Genomic DNA, 25,524 nt, shown 5'->3' on the forward strand with positions numbered 1-25,524 from the left:
ATTTCTCCAACACTGATGTAATATGACTAAAACCAAAGGAAGAGAGTGAACGGATCAGTCTTGGAGGTTGCTTTATAACACATTGATAGCCTCCTCAGAATAGTAAAATCCAGAAAGCTGATTGTACATGTATGATGTAGTGGGTTTCTGTTTAATTCTGGAGAGTGTTTAAGATAAGTTAAATTTTTAAATACTTAAACGACTGGAGTCCAAACCATGTTTGTCGTTGCTCCTTCAGTTTGGGGTTTGTGTGTGGTGCTGGGTGCAGATTTGTCTCAGGTTCCTGTTCTGTGCAGTTTCACTGGACATCAGTGACACTGAGTTTGTATGAGTGATACCCATTCACCTCTGCAGCTATTTTGTTGCTTCCAAAGGGGGGTGATAACTGGCTTGTTTCCCCAAGTCAATGGCCTCTTTGAAATGAGGAGAGATGTCAAATCCAACTTCAGGCCTATTTTAAGCAAAAATATTTCCTTTGAAAGCCACCCTCGAATGTTTCTTCAGTAGTCCTTCATCGTCAGCCGCAGATGTAACGTCAGCCTGGGATGGTAATTTATTTCCGCTTTTCTTGACTGCATAAGGAACGTGTACTCTCTTTTGTATTATCAGCAAGACCTGATGCATGCATTGAGTAGCTGCAGAGCTTAGTGACATTTCTGAGCAAGGGGTGATAGCTGGAAACACTTGGTTTTCAAACAGGCCAGAAATGTAGACTGAACTTAGGGTATCTGCCGCAGCCAGTTCTTCTCGTGCAACTTTTGTTGTTTGGTAGGTGTTCTGCCCTTTCGCAATATTTCAGTTGTGTAGAGGTGTTGGGCAGCTTGTAGCTGGATGTCGTGCTTGAAAACTGTGTGTGCTCTTGTTGCAGAGCTCAGTGTGTTGAGCACCACTTGATATGTGGGGCAAAGTGCTCATGCAGTGTTGGCCATCGTGCTTTGGGTTGTGAGAAACCTTCAGACTCAGGCTGAGGGAACTGTGTTCCTTCGAGTGCTTCTTTTGGGGGCAGGCTGTGGAGTTTAAGTCCAACACAGTCACAAGCTGTTGTTAGTCTGCACGTGGAAAATAGTCATCTTTTGTTCTAAAGGCAAGATTGGGATAACTTGGCAATTTTGATCAGTAGCATATGCAAAGCGGGGGAGAGTTATTTTACATTGTGGATCCATCTTGTCACTCTTAGGCAGGTGTTGCTTTTTTTCAAATATTTTGGAGAATTTCTGCTCGTGTAAGAACGTAAGTGATCTTTTGACCAGGCTGTGGCTTGAGGCGGGCTGCCATGGTGGGGGCTGGGGAAGGAGACAAGCAGTCCTGCCTTGCCTGGGCAGCTGTGGGGTGCTCCCCTCCTTCTGTGTTGAATCACCCTTCTGTCCCTGGCCCCTGGAGCCAGATGTCACTTTGCACATAAATTCTCAGTTTATTGTTGGCTTTCACTGGATTTGGCTGCAGCAAAGAGTTCAGTGAGGACTTTTCTGCTAATGGTGGCAGTGCTGCTAAGTGCTGCGGGTCCTGCAGGCGATGCTGGAAGAAAGCACAGGAGAAAAATGTTTCCTTTAAAAAAAACCCACTAAAACAACCCCCACCATTCTCAGACTAAAGTGAAAATTTCTGGCATGTTCCTTAGAACAAAATGAGTGCTTTGCTCTTCCTGTGGTTGAAACATCTTTTGCCTGGACACTGACAAATGCTGTAACTCTTAATCTTGGAGCACATTTTGACTCCTGTGTATTCCTCTCCTCGGTACATGGATTTGATGTGTTTTTTAAAATCCTAAGTTCTTTGTGAAGTCAGAGCTGGAGTTGCAATGGCAAGCTGTGACCTGCCTGATTGTGTAACCCTCGGTCCTTGTGAAGAGCCTGCTTGGGTCAATTGCATCTCCTTGGAGATGTTGTTACACCTGACCTGCACAATTTAATTAATTTGCTCTTCTTTTATTTTGCATTTGTGGTTAATTTATTATCTGTCAGTGAGAGGATCACCACTTTATACACTGTCCCGAGGACATGCCATGCCCTGGGGGAGTCGTGTCTGCAAGTTGAGCTTGTGGTGGTTTTGTAGATCTGAAGTCCCTGGCGGGTTAAAGACCAGGTCCATGGTAACCACATGACATGGTAGAGGTTGTACATCCTCTAGCTGTTCTCGGTGACACTCCTGCAGGCTGTGGAAATAGAACACACTGAAACATCATCATTTAGAGATGTACCAAGTGTCCCTTGCTTTGACTGGCTACCTCTGATAGAATTGACAGACTTCTCACATTTCCCTTAATTTCTCAGCATTCATTTTAACAGTGTGTTTTGTGTGGAGTTCACCAATAGATTCATAGATGCATTGTATTTTGTGATCAGACCCCATAGCCTTTCATTATTTTATTTTTTTTCTTTATGGCTATGTGACTTATGATTAAATCTGATGTCTTCTAGTCCTTTTTGTAGTACTTCTGAGCTGATGTGCTTCAAGACAATTACCATTAAAATGAATGTTGTGGGAATCTCAGTGTGTTAATTGTCCACCGTATTTTCTGCAAAATAGAAATTTGAGGAATATAGCCCCAAAAAATTAGGAAACGGGGCCCATGGGCTTGACTGTATTCCATATAAAATTGGACGTCTGCATCATTTTCTTGTATGAGCTACAATAGTTGAAAGATGCCTAAGCAAAGTAGAAAAATAAGGTTTGATTGAACCAGAGTGCATGTGTCTAACATTTTGCATGATTAGTAAGTGAGTCCAAAAACCTCATCCTAAGTGCAAGCAGTACAATGTGAAACCAACTCAGATATGAGAGAGTGGCTGCTGTTTGCCTCTGATACAGCACTTGGATCTGCAGACCATTGCAAAAGTCCCCACCCAACCCTTTGGTATTTTTAGTTATTGCACTTGAACTTTAGCACATTTAATAATTTTTTTTGATTTGGGTTTAGTATAAGCCATTTTTTTTTTTTGTCAAAAATAGCTGGCACCTTTTGCTGAATAACATTATTCTGAAGAACAGTGTAATTTTATTTTATTGCTAGCCACAGCTGCTAATCAACTCTATGGGTTTTTTAACCCACTAAACTGAAAACAAAGGTCAAAATGAAAACAGAGTGTGGAGCTGCTGAATTCTTTCTGAAATGCGGATGCTCTGAAATTTTTGCTTACATAAATCACGCATGCTTGACATTGCTGGCAGAACGGGATGGTTTAAAACCATGGCTCGTGCACCTTGCAGCTGGTTCTTCACCTTTCAGATCTTGTCTTTCTGCAGCTGATCATTCCCATCTGGTGTGTGTTTTTTTTCTTTTTTTCTTTCTATTGCTACAACAATGTCATTGAAACTGCATTCTCTAGGCCTATATCTCATACTTAAAATATTCTGCCACGGATGGCTCTGAAACCAGAGCGGGATTCTGACTCCCCGGGGAGGCAGCTGGGCAGTGCAGGAATTCAGTTGTGAAGGAGATGAAAGTGCCTCACTGCTCTGCGCTTCCCTCTCGGTTTTTCTGTGAATGACAAGCACCTCGGATGAAAGGCACTGTAACAGTAAAAATAGCTAATGCAGCAATAATAATAAATCATTCAATCAGATATTTTCCACTGCACTGAGAAATTTTCCTTTTAATTGGTGGAATTTATTTATGTTTTTTTTTACAAACCAATGCTTCTAATTGGTGCTGCTTGATTAACGTGTTGGATGGGCTCCTGTCACTGTCATTGCCATTTCAAAGACTCCTTGGCTGAAGAGCAGGTTGCTGCGCTGCCAGACAATCTTTCTTTGATTTTTTTTTTTTTTTATGCAGTAGTAGTTCTATTTCTGCAAGTAGTTTTTCCTCTTGATTTTTCTTTTTCCTGCTTTGAGAGCGTTTATTTCTGTGCAGGCAGTGCTCCTGAAATCGCTGCCAGCATTCTGGTTGCAGCCAGTGTTTTCAAAGGGTTCTGACATTTCATGTGCTGGGGTTTGGTTTTTTTTGTGCCCACTGAGAAAGAGATGTCTGGGTTTCTGCTTTGTCTGATGGGGAATGCCAGCCATTTTCTGAAGAAATGAAAACGGGATCCAGGGCGAAGAAGTGGCCTGAAAGCTCACTTGGGACCTCTGATAAGAACTTGTAGGATAGGCTGGGTTTTCAGATGCTCCCCATCCCTCTCAGAGTGTCACTGCAGAAACAGCTGAAATGTTCGTAGGTCACACCTGGTGCTTTTTCAGAACGTGTAGTGAGAGCGGTGATAGCAAGATTGTTAGTAAAAGCATGGAGTAACTTTCTGAAAACAGGCTGAAATCACCCAAAAATTAGGGCATTAAAATTGCCTCTACTGAATAGAGGTTACTTTATGTCCTTGAGCTATTTGGAGGAGAACAACAGGTCTTTTGTTCTTCTCTGTGGCCTTATTGATGTGGGAAGTTTGGGAAGGTCCCAGGAGCAGCAGAGCGGGAGGAGAAGGAAGGATCTTCTGTCCTACTGCCCCTTCTGTGGGGCAAAAATGATGGTGTTGGGAAGGGAGCCTAAGCTGGTCTCGCCATAAGTGCAAACTAGACTTTTGCCCCAGATTTACTGATGGGTAATTCCTATGCAAAATCAGATTTTGACAATGAGGGCTCTGAGGTTCGTTTGCCAAAGAGCAGGTGGAGGAGAGCCCTTCCTTGGGGGCTGGCACCTGAGCTGCTGTGGGGCATGTGTGGCCATGGCCTGAGGCTGGCCTCAAGGCTGTCTCATGTCCTGACTGCGGTCAGGAGCGTGGGTTGAGTCCTGGGCTTCTGTCCCAGCAGGCTTAGTTGCCAAAACACGTGGTTAGAGGGTTCCCTCCAGCTTGCTGCCTGACTAAAGCGGAGAGCAACTCCTGCTGTCGCCCTGCCCTGAGCACCTTTCTGCACTTGGACAATTTTATGCCATAATAAATCAGAAGTGCCTGGGTGCAGACAAGCCTCTGCCATGCAAGGCAGCTCCTTTGCAGGGCTGCTCCTGCCCAAGCCCTGTCTTGCGCAGGACGCCCAGGGCAGACGTTTCTCCCTGCTAAAGGGGCCCAGGGCTAACAACCAGCCGACTGTCAGGAATGTCCTGCTGTGCCAAGAAAAACCTGCTTGGTCAAAAGTGCCTGGTGTCCTATTTTTAGAGGTGAATGTAATCATTCTGTGCTTTTTCACCAGCTTTAGTTGTCATTAAGTTTCTCTGCAATCTCTGCTGAAGCAAAAGGAGACAGGTTGCTTGAATGTGGGATTTGCTGGTAGACCTGGTAGTATGGCACATGGGTTCCCCAGGCTGTTCCTGCTGTGGAGCTCTGTGCAGACCATCAGAAGTCATGGAGAGTGTACTTGAACATGCTCTCCTCCTGCCCTGCTGTGGCTTTCGGGTGGGTTTTCAGCTCCTGGGGCCAGACGGGGCAGTGCATGTGTACAGCGCTGAGTGGGAGCGACCTGCTGTGATGGTCGTGGAGGATGCTCGTGGGTTGAGGGGCTGAAGCCCCACGTAGTGTGTGTCCATGGAATAGGGGTTGCAAAGGGAATAGGGTGCTCCCAGTCCATGTGCTCATTCCCTTTCCAGCCTTTCTGTGAGGGTCACTGGAGGAAGGAGAGGATTCAGGCAGCCAGCCAAGTTCATACAGACCCCCAAACAGTGTCAAACTTGAGTCCTCGTTTCAGCCAGTGATCCAGGAGGGAGGATACTAGTGGGCCTCTATGATACACTTAATCTTGATTGTCCTGGCTGCCTGAAATGTGTTCTCCAAAGCAAATTTAAAATAAACAAGCAAACAAAAAACACAAACTACTTTTCTTGGTCTTCTTGAAGATGCTTAACTGATGGTGGGTAACTTCTGCTCAGGCTCTGCTGTAGGTTCTGTCTGTGACAAGTCGCTTCGATGAAGCAAAGTATTTTGTGGATTTCAGAGTATGAAAGATGGGGGAATCTTCTTCTCTTTCCCCAGATGGAGTTCATTGGAGTAAGCCAGCTGTCATTCATCCACGATCTGGGGCCAAAGGGCATGTGAGTTGTGTCTTTGAGTTATGATTCACCAAGAGCATGGCTTTATAAATAAATACTGTTCAAATTAATAGCTTTCCTTTCTTACCAATAATTTACTGGGGAATATTTTGCCATCCAGATAGAAAAAATTATGCATGTTCAGACAGAATTGCTACAACTTTGGGAAATAGTTTTGAGAGCAGGCTGCTTTGCAAGACGTGGGTTGCAGCTTACAGGCTGGCTTGCAGGGTTTCTCCCCTTCCCTCCCTGCAGCATGTAGACCCGCTTGTTCTGCTTGTGCTATAAAACAGGGCCCTGCATTTCTTAAATCTGCATGATTTCCTTCTGGGCAGTTATTTTTACCCTTTTTCTAGATTTCAGGGCATGGTGTAGAGGCTGTTTAGGGATGGCAGGAGGTGGCAGGAGCCGTCCCTCAGCACGGGGCATGGGGGTTTCACCAAGCATCCTCCACCTGAGAGCCCCCCTGCACCTCCAGGCGAGCCACGCCACCCATCCTGACCGTGTTTCTGTCCTTGCAGAGAAGGGTTCATCATGAAGCGCTCGGGGGGCCACCGCATACCTGGCCTGAATTGCTGCGGCCAAGGAAGGATGTGCTACCGATGGTCCAAAAGGTACTGCTGGGACAGGCGAAGGGGGCGATGCTATGTGCTCCTCGGGCACGCAAACAAAAATCCTCATTTGTCTTTTTTTTTTTTTCTTCTTTTCCCAAAAATCTGCATGGGAGATTCTTGCTTTTTACAAAAGCCACAGCTTTTTTCAGATCAAAAAGGTCTGTAGGCTATTCCCCTCTCACTCTCCTGTGTGGAGGATGGTGGGTTTTTTTCTTCAGCTTTGGAGTTCATAGAAGGGATGTGTTGCTCCAGAGGAAAACTGGGATTTCCTACAGCCCCAGGCTGGCAGAAATGGCAATAATCCACCGGTCTGTGCCCAACTTTCCCTGCTGTGGGAGCACCCAGGGGCTCCGTATCTTCAGGAGGGGATGTGGCTGGTGACACTGCCCTGGCCAGATTTCAGCCTGGCTTTCTGAGCTTCCCTTCCTCAGTTTACAAAAAGAAAATAAAATAATTGAATCACTATCTGGACTGGTTTGGAGCTGGATTAAATCAGACATGACCTGCAGCAGTATGGAGCTCTGTTTGGTGCAATTAACCTTGGAATTAAATACATTGCCTCTTCCTTATTGCTGCAGGTACTTGAATCTTGATGTTTTCATGGGAGTTTTCACAGGCCACCCTGTTCCCATGTCCCTTCCTGCTGTAGGCAGATGTAAATTACTGTCCCCATCCCTTTATCTTCTGTGTTAGATCTCAGTGTTTCCCTGGGGCTGCAGTGCAGGGAGGAGTGTGCTATGGAGCAGTATGTGTGTTACCACCTCGCATCTAAAAAACGCAAGAGGTATTTCCTGGAGCTTGCCCTTCCCGGACAGATCTTTCCTTTTGAAAATCCAAATAGCACATATCTGCCTTAGAGCAACAATTTCTTGGTCTGTAAGAGCTTCCCTGAGCGTTATCCACCTTTGGATTTTAGCATCGCCAATGGGCTCTTGTTAGTTTATCTTATAAAATTCTGTTTTCCAACGAAATCTTTCTGCATTCATGTGAAGAAAAGGTCCTATTTCTTCATAGTCTTTCCAACATTTTTAATGTAATTTTACAGAAGATCTCTCTAATGCGTGCACAAGGAGATGATGTGACGTTCTTTCAGGTCAAGTCATTAAATTGTTTCTAATTCTTTTTTCTGTTTTATGGAAAAAAAATGTTTTTTCCTCTTGATACCCTTCAGTTAACTCTTCCCTGTGTTATGCAGAGCTCAGGCTTTAGTGGGGACAGTAGCACATTCAGCTTTGATGGATCTCAATTTTCCTTTAGAGCCTAAAAAGGGGATGGGAGAACTGTTTGAGTGGGATTGTGTGCAGAGTAACACAAGAGGGGCACCAAATCCCTGCCATGGCCTGGCAGGACTGACAGCTATGCATCAATAAATAGGCAAATAACGGTAATATTTCCCAGAGAGGGTTGTTTAATTGAAGAATTTTAGGACATGTCAAGCTGGGGGCAGAGCTCCCCCTGAACATGGAGCAGATCATGGCCAGGCTTTTCCAACAGCTTTGCTGCAGGTGTTGGGTTTTCTCTACCCAAAATTCATTGCATTTATAGTAGGTTTGGTGTGTTATGGCCACGGGAGCTGTGGAAAGGGATGCAGAGGAGGACAGTGGGGCGATGCTGTGACTTCTTGGGCATGCAGAGCTGCCTGGGAAAAACAGAAAGGGGATCACTTGGAAATGTATCTTATGGGATGTTTGGGAGTGAAATTATGGGCCAAATAGGGAGGGGGAGGTATTTTGGCACCAAATGAAAGGTGATGCTGGGATAACTCTTTCAGGGCCCTGAAAGAAAAGAAAAAAATACGGGATTTGGAAGTAGATGAGGATCTGAGGCTGTTACTAAAGATACAAGAATGAACAGATTTTTGCAGTGTTTTCTGTTGCTTTGTGTGTTTCTGAGTGTGGAAGGAAGAATGAGGCGAAGGTCTGGTGGTGGAGACCTGTGTGGGACAGAGGGGGCCGGTTACCCCAGCTACGCTGCAGGGGTAGAAAAAATTAGAAATGCCATTCACAGTAAAAAAAATGTGTTTTTCCCCAGAGTTGCCTTCAGGCTACAGTATTTATGTAAAACCTGCTGGTCATTTCTCATCATGTGTTTCTAACAGGGTGCCTGTTGCTTGGCAATAAAAGCTTTCCAAAATGCCTCGTTCATATATTTTGATAGGAGTGACAGTGATCCTAGCATCATAATTAATGTTAGAAATGTCAAGTAACTCCCATATAGCATACAAGCTGAAGAAAAATCTGGTCTGGAGGAATCCTTGTTACACCTTGCCCAGTGCTGGGGCATCTGACTGAGGATTTGTGGGCAGGGAGATTCTCACTGATTTTGTTAAGACAAGGAAACCTATATTTTCAAAGACTTCTGTAAAAAGGAGTCATGCAAATAGCTCTAAAAGTCCTATATTGAATTCAAACTCGTTACCAAAGTTCATAGAATAAGCACTTTTCTGCTCAAGAAAACCATACCCTGGACTAACCTCTGAAAAGAAATTTTACAATTTAGTTGAACATTTTCTTTTCCTTGATAAATGATTTGCACTTGTTTTGAAGGAAACATTTTTCCATTTTATTGGCTTTTTTTTTTTATGGCTCATGTTTTGAAAACTGTCACGGGTGAAATACAAGTTACCTGGTTGCTGTGCCCGTACAGGTGGCTGGCGGTGAAGGACTCTTTCCTGCTGTACATGAAGCCAGACTCAGGGGCCATTGCCTTTGTCCTGCTGGTAGATAAGGAGTTCAACATTAAGATAGGCCAGAAAGAAACAGAAACTAAATACGGTTTGCAGATCGACAATCTCTCTAGGTAAGAAATACAGACCTCATTTAGCCCATTTGTAATTTGCTTTGGCCTTTTTAAGGAAAAATCGATGCTCCTCTCCAGGAGGGGTTAATGAGGGGTGCTGGGCTGACGTGGTGCAGCTCAGCTTCCCGCAGGGCTCAGCGCCTGGGCGGCTGCTGGTGTGTTTATACCTGCTGGGGATTTGGCCTGTAACGCTCATCATTTCCGATGTCTTAATGAGGCATTTAGAGCCTCAGCTGCTGTTTGTCCATCCTTGTGGTTATTGCTCAGGCCATGGTGCGTGTTGAGTTGCACAGTCTGTTTTTGCAGCAATTACTTACGGTAATTTTCTAGGCACTTTGTTCCTTTATGTTGCAAGCAGGGACGTGTTCTTCTACATCCCAAACAGTGTATTACCCACAAGACATGCTTGGGATAAAGAGATATTTAATATTTTTATGGTAGCATACAGTATAAATGAATCTTTTAAAAAATGCAGCATTACCTAGGTCCAAGTTAAGCTAATGCTATTAATTTAAATCTGGGATTTTTTTTTATGCTTGGCATTGCAATGGTAGTCACTCAGAGCAGCTCAGTGCTGATGTATTCATTTGCAAGCAAAACAACAAAGCAAAGCCCTTACTTTTTGCCGAAATAAAATATGGCTGGTAGAGGTGCATTTATCAACGTGTATAGATGGCTAGGAGCAGCCCAATTAAATGTACGTGGCTTCAGCACCCTGCCCCGTGCATCGTCTGTTTTACAGGTCGCTGATTTTGAAGTGTAACAGCTACAGACATGCCCAGTGGTGGAGGCAGGGCATCGATGAGTTCATTCGGAAACACGGCAAGGACTTCCTCACAGAGCATCGCTTCGGCTCCTACGCAGCCGTGCAGGAGGACACGCTGGCCAAGTGGTGAGGACCACGGCCGGGCTGCGACCGGCGGGCACTGCTCCCTGCAGCAGCCATGGCACACGCTGCCTGCCTTAGCCCTGGGGTGATGGACGGAGCTGGTAGCTGTAGGGACTGACGATAATTAGAGAACTTTGGGGGGTAAAAGGAATTTTCCTTCACTGGGAGCAGAATAGCAGTACTGGTGACAGGAGTGCTTTGATCCTGTTACGGCTTTGCATCACAGCTAATAGCATTTTGAAACATCAAGTTTTGTTTGAATTTGAACACGTTGGGCATTTATTATCATAATGATAAAAATGGTACCTTGGTGCACATATAATTGGGAGGATGCTTATGAGTTAAAAGCAGAACTGCTCTTTCATTAAGATATTCCTGACTTCAATTTTATCCCAGTTTCTGATTGTGGGAATACTGTTTCCTAAGGGTTTAGGTCTTTGGGCTCTGGGTTGTAAGTCCTCAGTAATGCAGGTGCTATTGAAAACATCTGTGTCTGGCTACTCCCTTCTCCATATCTCCTTCCCGAAGCAGCTGTGCTGCAGCCTGTCCTGCCCATGCTCCTCTGCAACGGATGGTCTGGTCACGTCCTTCATACTCTGAAATGCAAGATATGTCCGGCTCACCACATTTGCAAGGCTGATTCTCATTCTGCAGGGCACCAGGGATGTGTTCAGGTGCAAACGTCACTCATCTGGTTGAAGAGCAACATCAGATTCAGGCCTTGCAGATTGGCTTTGGAATGAAAGAGAATCAGCAAATGCAAATCTGTGTAGAGTCTGAGGATGTCTGGGCTTTATGCACACAGCAGTCCCATGAGAACTGCTCCTGTCTGTGGTGTAACTTGATTGCACTTAGCCATTCCCAGAAGCACCTCAAAAAATTGATTCAAGCTGGAAGCAAACCCTTGCAGTGCTCTTGCTGCAGCTTCTGCCTTGCGGCAACCGCTACTCAGATAGTTTCCATAAATCAAAGCAAACACCACTCCACCATCCTTTCCTGAGAGCCAAACCTAGCTCATGTGTCAGGCAAAACACAAGAATATTGTGTGCGGTCAGCAGAAGTACCGAGTGGCACTTAATAATCTCTTATTGTGCTGTTTCATGAAGCTACTAATAGCAGCATGAAATTCTTCCTGCGTGTTGTCCTGGTTCTTGAATCTAGGTTTGTGTTTGCTTTTGAGAAGAAAATGTAAATGGCGTTAATACAGAACCACATTGGTCTTCAGCTGTGGACTTTGTTTAATGGAGGGAGAAGGAAACCTAGATCTATGCGCTGTGTTTGCTTTTACAGGTATGTAAATGCTAAGTGGTACTTCGAAGATGTCGCAAATGCCATGGAAGCCGCTAAAGAAGAAATTTTCATCACAGATTGGTGGTTTGTACTTACATATTTGTATGTTGACCAGACATCTCTCTTGGGACGTTCCCGACAATGCGGCACTGTTTGGAGGCCCTACAGTATGGCAACTCGCCGTGCAGCCAGATGGTTTGGCAGCACACCCAAACATCTCCTTGTGTTGTATTCAAAGGCCTTTTCAGGAGGGTTGGCAGCAAAAATGCATGCTTGAAATCAACAGCTTCGTTGTCTCCTTCCAAGGAAAGGCCTGAAATCACGTGAGGGCACCACCTGAATTGCAAATGTTGTGGCCTGAGGTGCTCATCAGGGTTGTAAATCTCTGCAAACCCAAGGGGCGTGAATGTCTTTCAGTGTATAGGGGAACATGGATGCTCAAACACCTCCAACAGTGCTCTTCCCGTGGGATCCCGTGTGAGATCCTCCTTTCAGCTCTTCTTCACCGTCTTGGGGGAAGCCTCAGGCCAGCAATGAGAGCATTTGGCGGGGCTGTGATTTTGCTCTGCTCTTAAATGGGCCAGACAATGGAGAGGGGAGGTTTTGCTCTTTCTGAGCTGTGTGGATGCTGAAGGACCTGGTTCTGCCCTCTTCTTAACTAGTAATTCAATATGTTTATGCAGTGCTCTGGTTCCTGTTTGAGGCAGAAAAAGGTTGCTCTCACAGACTCAGGCAGAGTTTTTTGGCTGGATGCTGGTTGTGGCTGCCTGTGTCTTGCCTTAGTGGAGGTTAATCTGGCTGAGCCAGCCTGGACCTTGGGGATGGGATGGTAGGGCAGGCTCCCAAGCCATGGCTCAGGTGCCCTCTTTAACCTTGAGTATGTCTCTGTGCTCCTCTTTCTTCATCTGTAAAATGAGCCTTTTGCTACTAATTCACTGCCTGTAGGAACTGAGAGGATTAGTTCTTAGGTGGTAATATTATGGGAAAACCAAATACGATGTTAGCATTTACTGGGGTAAACATGTTTTCTAACATGACCACAAATAAACCCAATGCTTCTGGATCCCCACGTGCAACATCAGGTATCAATGCAATAGCATTGCATTTCAGATCAGTTGTCTCTTACTTAATGTTTTATTCAGACAATTGTTAATGTATCTTGAAATTCCAAAACTTGTCTGAAACTTGGAGTCTAAGATAAAAAGGCTGTTGTCAGAAACATGTTTATAGGATGTAGCAATATACTTTATCCAAGCACAAGTTCCTGTGCTCGGTACAGTAAAGGAATGAAATTCTGTCACCTTGTTTTGCAGGAGTTAGGTGAGATTGCTTAATTATTCCTTGTAATCCTTAAAGCTATGAATCAATAAGATGTCCTGTTGAGAGATCATATTGCTTTGTCTTTAGGTAGCAAGGAAAATTGAGCACAAATCTCTGCTGCTCAGATAGCCTAAGTACCAGGAGAATTGAAATCCTACTCTTATTTATTTTTTATGTTTACACAATTTTTCAAATTTACCTTGGGGTTTTCTTTTGTTGCATCTTTCTTTCATAGACTGAGTCCAAATTTCCCCATTTATACATCACTGTTAAACTTGGTCTCATGGATTATTGAATACTAAGATGAGTGTGCTGGACATGTCCCCTGCCCTCTGTAATACTCTGTTATTAAAAAACAAAGAACAGGATATTGGAGAAAGCATCACTCTGGGACACAAGCCTTCACATCCGCTTTATATAAACTTTGATTTCTTTGCTTCCCAAGTTGATTATTTAGGCCGGTGCTTTGTTTGCAGACTACGTATGCTGTGTTCTTTCCACCCTTGTATTTTCTTAGGCTGAGCCCAGAAATCTTCATGAAACGGCCTGTTGTGGAAGGAAATCGCTGGCGGCTGGACTGCATCCTCAAGCGGAAAGCAGTAAGTGAGCTCCAGCTGCAACCTTCACCCTGCAGAAAACCCCTCACGCCCACCCAGTTACAGGGTCATGCTGAGACTGGAGCGTTTGCACCGTTTATTTTGGTAGGGATGAGAGTTTAAGCCAGCCAAGCCTCATTTCAGATGGCCTCAGAAAACTGTGTTTTGATTTGCTCCCCCCGTTTGGGTTTGGAAGAGCTTGGAGGCAGAAGGACAGATTCTCTGACTGCCCCTTTGAGTCCTCAGGTTAGGGTCATTCAGCCTTGCATTACAACCACACCAGCTCCTGGTGGGGTCAAAGAGCTGTTGCTGTCCGGTGCTTTCCTTCTGGCATATGTAATTCAGATGTACGGGAACAACTAAGCACTTTGTGGTGGCTCTTGGTAGGTGGTTTGGATGTTTCTGTGTGGTGCAGATCCTCTCTGTCATTACCATGTATTGTGTGTCTGTGCTGCAGCTTTCAGAGCTGAAGCAGTGAAAGATACCATCAGTCTGCCAAGAAAATCAGGATGTCATTAGCAAAAAAGTCAGTTGGTATCATCCAGAGGTTCATGCTATCACAGAATCACAGAATCGTCTAGGTTGGAAAAGACCTTGAAGATCATCCAGGATAGCCTTCTCCTTGGGTTTTCCATACTTGATACATTGCACAGCCTTACTACAACTAAACACCAAAGAACGGATGTTCTTGCTGTTCACCCGTTATTTCTTGCTGTAGTAAAGAAGGGCCTGTTGACATGAAATATCATCCTAGTGTCTCCCAGCCCCGTTACATGTGTTGGAGCCCCTCTTGCCTTTGTCCTGCCTGGGCCATGCTGCCCAAAGCTCTTTGTGCTGTAGCTCTTTCACAGCTGCCTTCATTGGTAATAATAAATTCTAGTGGAGCATATAAGAAAGGCTAAAGCCTGAAAGGTTTTTGGTTTTTTTCTTATTTTTATTTCCAAGAATAACTTATATGATTAGAAAAGGCTTTATTTTTTTTGGTAGCTGTCTCTTACTACCTCTATGTCTCCTGGTTTCCTTTGTTCCTGCTCACTCCTTTCTGTATTCTCATAGTTCTTGTGGCCACTAAGATGAGGCAGATCAGCTGTGTCCTCCCTGCCTGTCCTTTCTCAGTGGAGACTCTGATCATGAGGGTCCTGGTGCATTGCTGTTGAGAAAGGATGTGGGAAAAGGGCTTCAGCAAAGCATGAAAAAAAAAAAATAGTAGTATACAAACACAAGCACCATCACGTTCCCTAGAGCTGGAGTGCAGTGTTCAACTTGTTTACAAGGAGACGATAAACATAACTTGGAGACTTGGACTCCTGTTTGCATTGCCATGTTATCTGAGTTAATAAATGCTCGTGTTCAGTAAGCAAATGTTTGTATGAATTTGATAAGGCTTTTTTCTCTCTGTTTTAATTTCTCCTTCTCTGCTGTTCCTCCTGAACAGAAAAGCTCAGACCTGCTGTTGACCTGGTGCCTTTCCTGTCACTCCCAGTCAGGATTCCTGAAAAGCTCTGTGCTGTTGCATGCTCTCTCCTTGTGCAGCACTTCGAGATATGAGCAAGCAACTGCAACTACTAGCTTTGTTTCTTTTTCCTTTAAGCATTTTCATCTTGGAGAACAGTTTATTTTGTTGCTGGTTGTTCTCTGCCTTCCAGTAACGCGTCTGGATGCAGATGATAGAGAACTTGTTTCATGGAGCCAAGCGAGGCAGGCAGAGAAGCTGAGGGTGAGGTGTTTATGGATGTGGGCTGTACTTCAGTTGTTCACCCAACCTGTGATAACACTGGTGCTAGAAATGGTAGTTTGCCTCATGTGAGTGGTGAGTCAGGGAGGGCAGCACAGCTGGGGAAGTCTCTTGAACTCTTGGTGTGGTAGAAGGGCAGGAGTCCAGGTGGACATGCTGAAATAGAGTTGTCATCACAGTCCTCACCCCTCCACATGCCTAGAAAAAAACCAGTTTTTTGTGTCTGACTATTGTTGATTTGGAAGTAGTTTTATTTTCTGGCAAATGAAACGTGGCCACGGGGCATGCTTGCTGGGTGGAAGAATTTGGCTTTGTTTGTCATGTTGACATGGATTTTCCTATGGCTATAAGTACCTTGTAAAAGTGAGGAGTGTTTTAAGGTTAGTTTCTGGAAATACTTGCCTGCTCTTTCACTTGCGGCATTGCCTTGACTCCACAGGGCAGTCACCAAGCTGGTGTCTAGGTACAGGGGTAGGGCTGTTCTTTATGTATGTACAGTGCTGCCTTGGACTTCTCTGGCTGCAGCGCAGAGCAGAATATCATCCACAGTTTGCAGACTGCCTCAGCTCTCAGTAGCAGCTTTATGGGAATAGGAACTTAAAAGGCTGTGGGAAGTTTGGGTCACAAGTTTAAGCTGGCAAACTCCACTGCAGGATTTTAAATCATGCTGATTTATGGTAACTGAAGGTGTCCCAGTGTGTGACCAGCATCTGCCAAGGTTTGGGAAGTACTTGGCAGTTTTGAAAGTGCTTTAACAAGTGTCCTTAGAAACCCTCCTGTGGATACCATTCTGGTCACAAAAAGCACCGTCCTTTGAGCACTGCTCAGTGTATTCCAGGAGCTTGTTTAGCTCTACCAGCAGAAAGAGCTTGTTTGTTGGTGTTGAGTTGGGTGCATCCCCTTTAGGAGAGGGATGACCATATGCCTGCACTGGTGTCGTTGTCCTGCAGAGGCTTTTAACTGTAGGCAGACTTCAGGGCAGCAATGAAGCAGCAGAAAACTGAGCTTCAGTGGATGTGTGCAACACGATTATATGTGGAGTGAATCACGTTTGCAAAATCTTACCTCGAAGGGTGTTTAAAAGGGCCTGCTCTAAGAGCGACGTGTTGATGGGCTTTGGTGTAGCTCAGCTCTTCACACACAGATCCAGGTACCGAGCCCTCCTCTGGAAGCTGAAGAGCTTTCCTGAGCAGTGGGGGCCCTTGCACGCTGTGGGGTCTCCATGGTGGATCTCGAAGAGTGACACCAAGAACAAGTAACCTCAGCCTGCATTTCTGTCTGCAGGCATGACGTACTTACTGCCTCGTAGCTTTTCCTCGCTTTGGAAATGGACTGTATACATTGACAAACCCACATAACATGTGTCTTTTATTTCTGACAGCAACAAGGAGTGAGAATTTTTGTTATGCTGTACAAAGAGGTGGAGCTTGCCCTAGGGATCAACAGTGAATATAGCAAGCGGACACTCATGCACCTCCATCCAAACATTAAGGTAATTGTACATCAGGCAGTCGTATGAAGGACATTGGCATTCATTTGTTTTTGATAGCTAGTGCTGACCCTCAGTGTATTTAGGTGTGAACCAGAAGAGCAGCGTTTCCCACCATTGCAGTGGGAATAGTCTGATAATCACTCGTACAGTGATTACCACATCTGGCAAATCCATTTCTTTAGGTTATAATTGAACATAAGATTGCTTAGTTTAGACTTGCCAAAGCCAACTATACATCTAATTCACAAGAAACGTATTTCATGTGACAAGTTAATGGGGTTATATGAAATGGAAAATTACAATTTGAGAATGTTGTCTCATTTCAGCATTTCTTTTCATATATAGATGATGAGAGTCAACACTGGATGTTTACATTCCCATTGTAAATGAACAGTATTGCACTGTCCTGTGCTGCTTTGCTGCTGCTCTGCCACCAAGCAGAAAATGAGTTGTGGCACACAAACCAGCAGAGAAGGCTAGACCCAGTCTCTTGAAATTAGAGACATATATATTTTAATGAGCAATAAGATACATGTTATGCATGAAGGTGACTAACAAACTGCTAGAATAATAGATTTAGTGTCACTTGGTCAGTTGTCATGGTTAAGGGAAGCATCCATACACCATCATCTTTGCAGCAAGACTGGAAGGTGTAACTGGAAGATCTGTGATAGCTGTGTAACAGGTTTGGGGAGCAGCCAAGTGAAACTCTGTGGCTTTTTCCCCAGGAAGGTGGTCTAATGGCTCTCCTCTAAAATTAAAAAATAAAACTATATACTGTATTCTTAGATATCGATATTACTTTACCATAAGCATCAAAAAGAACCTCATAAACAAATGTCACACAACTTGCTGATTTTAAATGGGGAAAAAACAGCCAACTTATCATTTCACTTATGTAGTGGCAACAATCAAAGAAGTGAGTCAGATCACCAATATGTTGTTTTCTTTTAGAGCAGGCTCTGTGTTTGAAAGCTCAGCTATTATAGCTCTACTGAAAGCATGATTTTATTCACTGAAATGGTTTCCTTGACTATGGTCCTCTTATGAGCACTGTTGTTGTAAGGGTGACCTGTCCCAACATCAGTAACCGTTGCTGCTTGGGAATACCCGCGTTGTGGGGAAGCACCTGCCTGCCAGTAAGGCTCAGCCCAACGCAGGAGGAGTAGTGTAGCTTCAGTAATTACAGCAATCTGTGTGGAGGCATCTTCTAAAAACTCCAGTGTTTCCCCATCATCCCAAGCAGCCAAAAAAAAAAAAAATCAGGGCAGCTTTCTGGCTGGAGGGTTGTAAATTGGACAGCGACACTGAGCTTGAGTCTTGGTTTTCTCTCCAGGTGATGAGACACCCAGACCACGTGTCCTCCTCTGTGTACCTCTGGGCCCACCACGAGAAGCTTGTCATTGTTGACCAGTCTGTGGCATTTGTGGGTGGCATTGACCTGGCATATGGCAGGTGGGACGATGACGAGCACCGCCTGACTGACGTGGGCAGTGTGAAACGAATGGCGGCAACGAAGTCTGTGACCAACCTGGTGGTAAGTGAGCTTCCTCCAGCTGGTGGCCATGTTCAACATCTGTGCGTCAGGTTTGCGGTGGGGATGGACAAGCTGTGTCTGCTTCTAAGTACAGGGTTGGGTGTAGGAGGTTTGAAGAGGAATAGTAATGGGAAGGAGGAAGTATCTGAGTATCGAATGACTCCTTAGGGCTAGATCTTGACCAGCCCTTGCTAGGGCTTGGAGATAGCTGGGCTTCCCCTGGAGCCCGGAGCAGCAGTCACAACTGGGAGGCCACATTCTTAATAAAATTTACTAGAAGTGCACAGTAGGCACTCGCAGAGTGCTCTGAAATTCTGGATACTCGGGCCCTCAACAGGTGCCTTGTTTGCTGAGCTCTCTGCTAACCTGGATCTGTATGCATACAGAGCTCTCTCAAAAATTTAAAGAGGTCTAAATTTATGAGAATTCCAAGAGGAGTAATAATCCAGAGTACGTTTATGGAATCAAATACTGCTAGTGTTACTGGAGTTTCCTGTCGAGTGCCTCCTCAGTATAGACGCTCCCTCAAAAGCATTCGTAGTTCCCACCGAAGTGTGTCTTTGTCATGGAGCAATGTTTGGCTCATGGTTGTTTCTGAGCATTGATGTGCATGATAATCTGAAATTAAAGGCGAACCTGTCCGTACATCACCTGCAACAACGTCCTGTGTCTTTTAAGTCTGCAGCGGAGTCGTCTGAATGTATACCCCTTCAGTCTCAAGCTCTGTCCCCAGAAAGCCAGTTGTTCCAGAGAAATGCTGATGATGCCCCAGACACGTCAAAAATGAAAGGAGTAGGAAAACCAAAAAAGTTTTCAAGGTTCAGTATTTACAAGCATCTCCATAAACATGGCATTCACCACGCTGACAGCGTCAGCAGCATAGACAGTGAATCAAGTAAGTAATGTTTTTCAACTAAACATATATAAAGCATGTGTGGAGGTGGGTGGGTGGATGTACGTTGCCAATTCACATAATTTCTAGGGTAATGTGTTCTTTGTAAGGAAGGAAAGTTGATGAATTTCTTAACTATCAGAATTATAACTATGCGTAGTTAATATGTAAATCTGTGTCACTGCAAAATATACAAGAAAAGTTTTAAGTGGATTTGCATTTACTTAATTAGCAATTGTCATGAGCTGTCAGATGACATGTTACAGTGTACGTGATACTTATTGTTTATATTGCTGAAAACTTTTGTTCTGTAAGGGAGAATCGAATCTTTCATTTTTCAACTTGTATTTATTGTAACAAGCAAAACGGTTTCTGAATGTGATTATCCCCTCTCACAGACTAGTGTTGCTTAGGCTTAAATCAGTTCACTTAAATGGAAATATTCCCAATTTACCCACTTCCTAGAGAGGAGAAGCTATTCAACAGTTGAATATTTGAATGCAGCTTTTAATTCCCCGCATTAAAAGCAACTTCAAAGCTAAAATTACAAGGATTGTCTTGACGTTTGTTCTAGCATGGAGTGAGTCCCTCCTGAAATCTGTTCTTGAGGTCCTCAGCTCCTGAAGCTGTATATTGGTCATAATGGGAGCTTATTTGAGTTTCCATCACTCCCTGCAGAGGAAGCCTTGATGGAACGTTGTTTGCCTTGGTGGCGGTCAGCTCAGGACATAGCTGTGGCTTTGCTGTTCAATAGATCTGTTCAGTTTAAAACCAGCCGGATCTTAAATTTGGTCCTTTGCCTGCTGGTCACTTGTCATTTTGGCAAATTGGCGTCTCCTTTGAGATCCTGTCATGCAAGGTGTCTTCAGACAGGATCAGGCACCACTATAGCAGAAGTGGATGTGCATTTTTGCCATAAACAGAGCATCTTGACTTTCTGCAGGTTACTGTAACCCCACTAGAAGTCAACCCAATATAATCCAGAGTTTAAAACCCCATCTGAAAATGTTTCATCACCACACTGAATCCAAGCAGGGGCTTGCTGAGCCTCGGGAGGGTAAGTGGAGGAAGGCAGAGATGCAGACCCCTTCAGGCTTTAGCTGCTGATGTTTTTGCATTGTAGTGATGGTGAGAGTTAGGTTGGGTGCCAGGGTCAGCCTTCACTGTTTGTTCTTCTCCCAGCATCCTTAGCACCCCTCCGAGGACATCCTGGCAGAAAAGCCTTCTCCAGAAGCTTCAAAACCTGCAGCATAAATAAATAAAAATGAGGAAAAAAAAAACCCAAAACAACCAACTGACCAAACAATAAAACCCACCCCACCACAACAACAATAACAACAAAATAAAAATAAAAAACCCAAAGAAATTTGCAGTAACGACAGCAGGGAACAGTTGAGAAAACAGCTCTGATTCTGGTAAATTATTGTTTCAGCAGTTCCCTTCCTGTAAAGGAAGGGACTTGTTAGTGAAATTGGGAACTTTTGCATTGGATGTTTTAAAATAAGCCTGATGCGGGAAGACAAATGAAAACAGAGAGGAAACAGCAAAGTGGCTGCTGCTAGACCTATGTTTGGATGAAGACCTGGGGGGCCCCTCTTTTGCCCTTTATTAAAATCAATGAAAGCAGTCAGGTCGGGGTGGGTGGTTATGATCACTGAACTATTCTGATCTCTGGACCAATGTTGAAAGGCCATTTTAAAATATGATACCTCATCAAGATGCCTTTGAGTTCTGGTGTGGGGTGAGGAGCAGTCCTTCAACATCTTCCTCTTGCTAACGTCTATCCTCTAAGGCATTAATTGCCAATTATAAAGTATTGGTTATAAAGTAGTAACAGGTAACAAGGAAGAGATGATTTGCTTCATGGCAATGAAGTGTGGTCTCCCCTGTGCTCACCTCATGCTCATTCACGAGTTGGTGTACAGTCATCGAAGCTGGGTATGTGAAGTGTCTTTGGGCCAGGTGGTGTGTCCCACCCATTCCCATTCGAGCATGCTGAGTCAGCAATTCCCCAGCTCCACCTGGACTCTCACTAGCAGCTCAAGCTTCCTAAGGCAGCCGTGGGTGCACACCAGCTGCATGGCATTTTTGGCATGGCTTAGCTCAGCTCGCCTCAGTGGGGTTACGGCAGTGCTGGCATGGCTTGCTTCGTGTAAACTGGTCTTGTTGCATTGCTGCCGACATGTATTTTGTTGACTGTTGAAAGGGGTTTTTTGTGCTAAGGAGTTTTTGTGGTTACCTGGTGATGTGGTTGGGTTAGGAGAGGCTTCTGCTGTTGGCATGTTACTGTGTAATTATTGCACTGGTATTTGGTACAGCAGATGAAGGCTGCTCTCAAGGTCAGGAAATAATGCTAGTTACATGTTTTTGGTCTAGGCCAACATTTTTTGTTTTCTTAGGAGAGAGGAAAAAGAGTTCACTCTGCACCCAAAATATGTGCTCCAGAAAAGGGATCCTGTTAGGAGGAAATACCCCTGTCAACAATATTTTAGAAATATCCCTGTCTACAATATTTATATTGTATCACCATCAATTTGGAATTCGGGATCCATTTGTTCAGTGTGTAAAATTTTATCAAAAGATGACATTGTTATTTGGAAAAACAAAATCAAACAAACAAAACCTGCAATACTTAATGAGGGAATATGAGTTTTTTAATCACCTCATTTAGTTAATAAAGACTAGCTTTTGTTAGAGGAGATACACCCTGCCATAGAGGCAAAATAATAAACCCTCTAGCAGGGACGTTGGAAGTAGTTCATTAGTAGCGTAGAATATATTAACTAGACAATGTATGTGATGTTCCTGTACATATATCCACTAAGGTCAGTCGCAGCTGGGAGTGGACTGCCACATGGTAATATTTAGGTGTCACAGGACTGTGGAAAGACAAATGATTATGGGGTGATTTTTTTTTTTTTAGTCCAATGTAGAGAGAATTCAGCATCTGCTTTTTGTTTCCATAACGGACTCCTATATATTAGCTGTCCTAATTATATAACAAATATTAAAATAAGGAAGAAAAAATACTAATATGCATCCTTTGAAAGTAACAGGAAGACTAGGGAGAAAACAGCTTCAGCCAACCAGGACAGTCAAGTCCCACCAATGCTTTTCCATGGCATTGAGTCTCTCACCAGTGGTGTGCGATGGACAGCCGTGACTTTGGAGCATGAGTTTTTGTTATCTTGTTTGCCTGTAACAGATAAAGGATCCATCCGTAGCTTGAAGACAGGTGTTGGTGAGCTTCTTGGGGAAACCAGGTTCTGGCACGGAAAAGACTATTGCAACTTCGTCTTTAAAGACTGGGTTCAACTTGACAAACCTTTTGCTGGTAAGTGCCTTTGCACCCTGGAAGTCATGACGTTCCCCCAAACCCCCTTCTGCACCTTTTCAGTCTCAAAACATATTATTTGTGCTTCTGAGACAGAGGTAACAAGGCTGTTTTGGTTTGGCTGCTGGGAAGAAGCAGCAAAACACCCTTTGAAAGGTTCTAGGGTCAATTATACCCTTACGGTCCATAGACTTGGACTGCGGGCAGTTGCATGATAAGTCTAAATTCATCTGCACAACCCTTGGTGCCATGTCCCAAAAACTTCAGTTTGAGGAGGGGGGCACTGTGCTTTTCCACATTCATGTGCTTTGTTTGAGGAGGCCAAACATGCTTTCCTGTCCTGTAGACTTCATTGACAGATACACCACCCCGAGGATGCCCTGGCATGACATCTCCTCCGTGGTGCACGGCAAAGCAGCTCGTGATGTCGCCCGACACTTCATCCAGCGCTGGAACTTCACCAAGGTGGGGTGTGGGCATCGCTGCTGGGGCACAGAAATAAATACAGCCCCTGCCTTATCCACATGCCCTCCATAGGCATGCATTTTTTTTTTAATGTTATTCTGCTATGTTGCAATCTCTTAAAGGATTTTTTTCTTTTTCTTTTTTCCCTGGGCAGATTATGAAGCCCAAATATCGATCCCTGTCCTACCCATTCCTGTTGCCAAAATCTCAGCAAACTGCTAATGAGTTGAAGTATCAGGTGCCTGAGGCTGTTCGTGCCACAGTGCAGGTGGGTGTTGATGGTCTCCTGATCCAAGAGAACTTGTTTTGCATCATTCCAGCAGGAAGTGTTGATGTCTGACAGGCCCTCTGCAGAACTTGAAATTATAAACCAAAAAAATCTCATTTAATCTAACTCGCAACATAGGTGGTCAGATCCTCAATTACCATAAAATAATGCAACTCTTTCAGCAGAGATGCATTAATTTATACCACCAAGCTGTATGCAGTACTCAAGTTGTGGGAACACTATGACTTTGTATAACTGTGTAATTTTCTGTTTTGTTTTCTGCTGCTTTTCTCATGCCTAACGTTTGTTTTTTATGTTTTGGGAGGGCTTGATGGGTTGAGGTTGCCCACTGAATTTTTATCTCAGAGCAGTCTACCAGGCCCCCGATGCCTCGCTCAGACAGGTGGTGGTCAGGTAGAGTCTAGCATTAAGTGGAGTCTTGGGGCAGTTGCTTTCTGTGTTGAACTTCATCTGTATTTTAGCCGTTCAGCCCTCTGGGTCCTCTGCAGTTCTGCGCAGTCAGCCCACAGTCTCATTTGTGGCAATCATCCTTGCAGTCATAATTGCCAAGATACCTATATTTAAAACCCTGTTAGCTATATTGAGTGCATATATTGAATACTACTGTTACCCAGCACAAACATGGACTTGTTGAAGAATACAAAGTCAAAACAGTTATGCTGAGACAGCAAAGCAATTGTGTGTCTCTGTGGATGAAAGATGTATGAAATAAGAGCAATTAGACCAAAACCAGGAAAAATGCATGCCTTTGCTCTGCCTAAGGAGTGGTCCACCCAGATGACAGCAACGCTTGGGGAAGCTTAGTGTAATAAGATGCATTTTTCTGGGTTTGTGGGTTGCCTGGGCACTGTCTGCTCCTCCCTGCGTGGTGTGAGGGATGGCCAGCTCAGGGACACTGTCGCATGGATCGCAAGCATTTCACATCAGTCCCCAAAACAATACTTGCAGTTTGTTGAGAAATAGTCTCACTTCAGGCACCATCATGCTTCCCTTTGGCTGAAAATGCCGTCCTGGCTGTGTCTGTGACACCAGCTTTTTGGGGAATTTTGTTCTCATGGAACTGAGGGGTCTTGTGTCCCCGAGCATGCTCTAACCCCAAAATAAACTTCAACTTCTAAATCATGAGGTTTGCTGTAGCAAAAAGTTAGGTTGTACTGATTACAGAACTAGAAGCAGTTCCCAAAGAAGAAATTAAACTGAGCATGTCTAGGTCCAGCTGTCCTTCAGTCCCGTGGGAAGAGGATGAAGCTCAAGTGGTGACTGTTAAATGATGCATACATCAATGCTGAGTGATGGGTGAGCTGTTTGAAACTAACCTCATCACAACATTGTTGGGGCGTTGCAAATAACTGATACATTCCAGGAAATCAGGGGCTGTTCTCAGCAATGCCATAAACAGCGAAAAGAGAACAGGTTTGTCTTGTAAATTATTCATTTGAAACTACCTTGCTCATTTCTAATTTATGTCAAATTGCAGCTTTTAGAGACCTATCAGGGTATAGCCAGATAAATAAAACAATATGATATTAGGCTCAAAACATGTTGTCCTGCAATGTACCAGCCTTCCTGGTATGAGGGAAGACTTTGGGGGGAAGAGTGTTTGCAGCACCAAGCACAGTGTCAGCAGTGAGGATGACTCCTCTCCCCTGGGTGCAGGTCCGTTGGCCCTGGGCTGCTTGCAGCTGGGTTATCTCTGGATGATCTCCTTGAGCTCTGAGGCATGGTTCTGCATGTGCATACTGTTAATTCTGGCTGTCTTCTCCAGAATCAGAGACCGGTTTGGGTTGGAAGGGACCTTAAAGCCCATCCAGTTCCAACCGCCCTGCCCTGGGCAGGGACACCTTCCACTAGCCCAGGTTGCCCAAAGCCCTGTCTAACCTGGACTTGAACCCTTCCAGGGAGGGGGCAGCCACAGCTTCTCTGGGCAACCTGTGCCAGTGTCTCACCACCCTCACAGGGAAGAACTTCTTCCTTATATCTAATCTAAATCTGCCCTCTATCAGTTTAAAACCATTATCCCTCATCTTCTCCCTACACCCCCTGATCAAGGGTCCCTCCCCATCTTTCTTGTACCCCCTTTAAGTACTGGGAGGCCGCTCTAAGGTCTCCCCAGAGCCTTCTCTTCTCCAGGCTGAACAACCCCAACTCTCTCAGCCTGTCCTCACAGGGGAGGTGCTTCAGCCCCCCGAGCATCTTTGTGGCCTCCTCTGGACCTGCTCAAACAGGTCTGTGTCCTTCTGATGTTGGTGCCCCCAGAGCTGGACACAGCACTGCAGGTGGGGGGTCTCACAAGCACAGAGTAGAGGGGGAGAATCCCCTCCC

The 25,524-nt window shown here is 44.6% G+C and overlaps 1 protein-coding gene across 4 annotated transcripts in view; it reads left to right on the forward strand.

Moving 5' to 3' along the window:
- PLD1 (phospholipase D1) overlaps window positions 1-25,524 on the forward strand; it is a 68,562-nt gene that overhangs the window by 21,567 nt on the left and 21,471 nt on the right. For 3 of the 4 annotated variants that reach the window (XM_074834265.1, XM_074834263.1, XM_074834264.1), the window contains exons 7-19: window positions 5,895-5,953; window positions 6,472-6,564; window positions 9,211-9,363; window positions 10,106-10,255; window positions 11,543-11,626; window positions 13,380-13,461; window positions 16,575-16,685; window positions 18,022-18,222; window positions 18,901-19,117; window positions 20,058-20,171; window positions 22,320-22,448; window positions 22,795-22,913; window positions 23,068-23,181. In XM_074834265.1, coding sequence (XP_074690366.1) covers window positions 5,895-5,953; window positions 6,472-6,564; window positions 9,211-9,363; window positions 10,106-10,255; window positions 11,543-11,626; window positions 13,380-13,461; window positions 16,575-16,685; window positions 18,022-18,222; window positions 18,901-19,117; window positions 20,058-20,171; window positions 22,320-22,448; window positions 22,795-22,913; window positions 23,068-23,181 — 1,626 coding nt within the window. The remainder of the gene's footprint in view (window positions 1-5,894; window positions 5,954-6,471; window positions 6,565-9,210; window positions 9,364-10,105; window positions 10,256-11,542; window positions 11,627-13,379; window positions 13,462-16,574; window positions 16,686-18,021; window positions 18,223-18,900; window positions 19,118-20,057; window positions 20,172-22,319; window positions 22,449-22,794; window positions 22,914-23,067; window positions 23,182-25,524) is intronic. The other variant, XM_074834266.1, reaches the window with a different exon arrangement.

Source organism: Strix aluco, chromosome 9, assembly GCF_031877795.1.
Source record: "Strix aluco isolate bStrAlu1 chromosome 9, bStrAlu1.hap1, whole genome shotgun sequence".
NCBI lineage: Eukaryota > Metazoa > Chordata > Aves > Strigiformes > Strigidae > Strix > Strix aluco.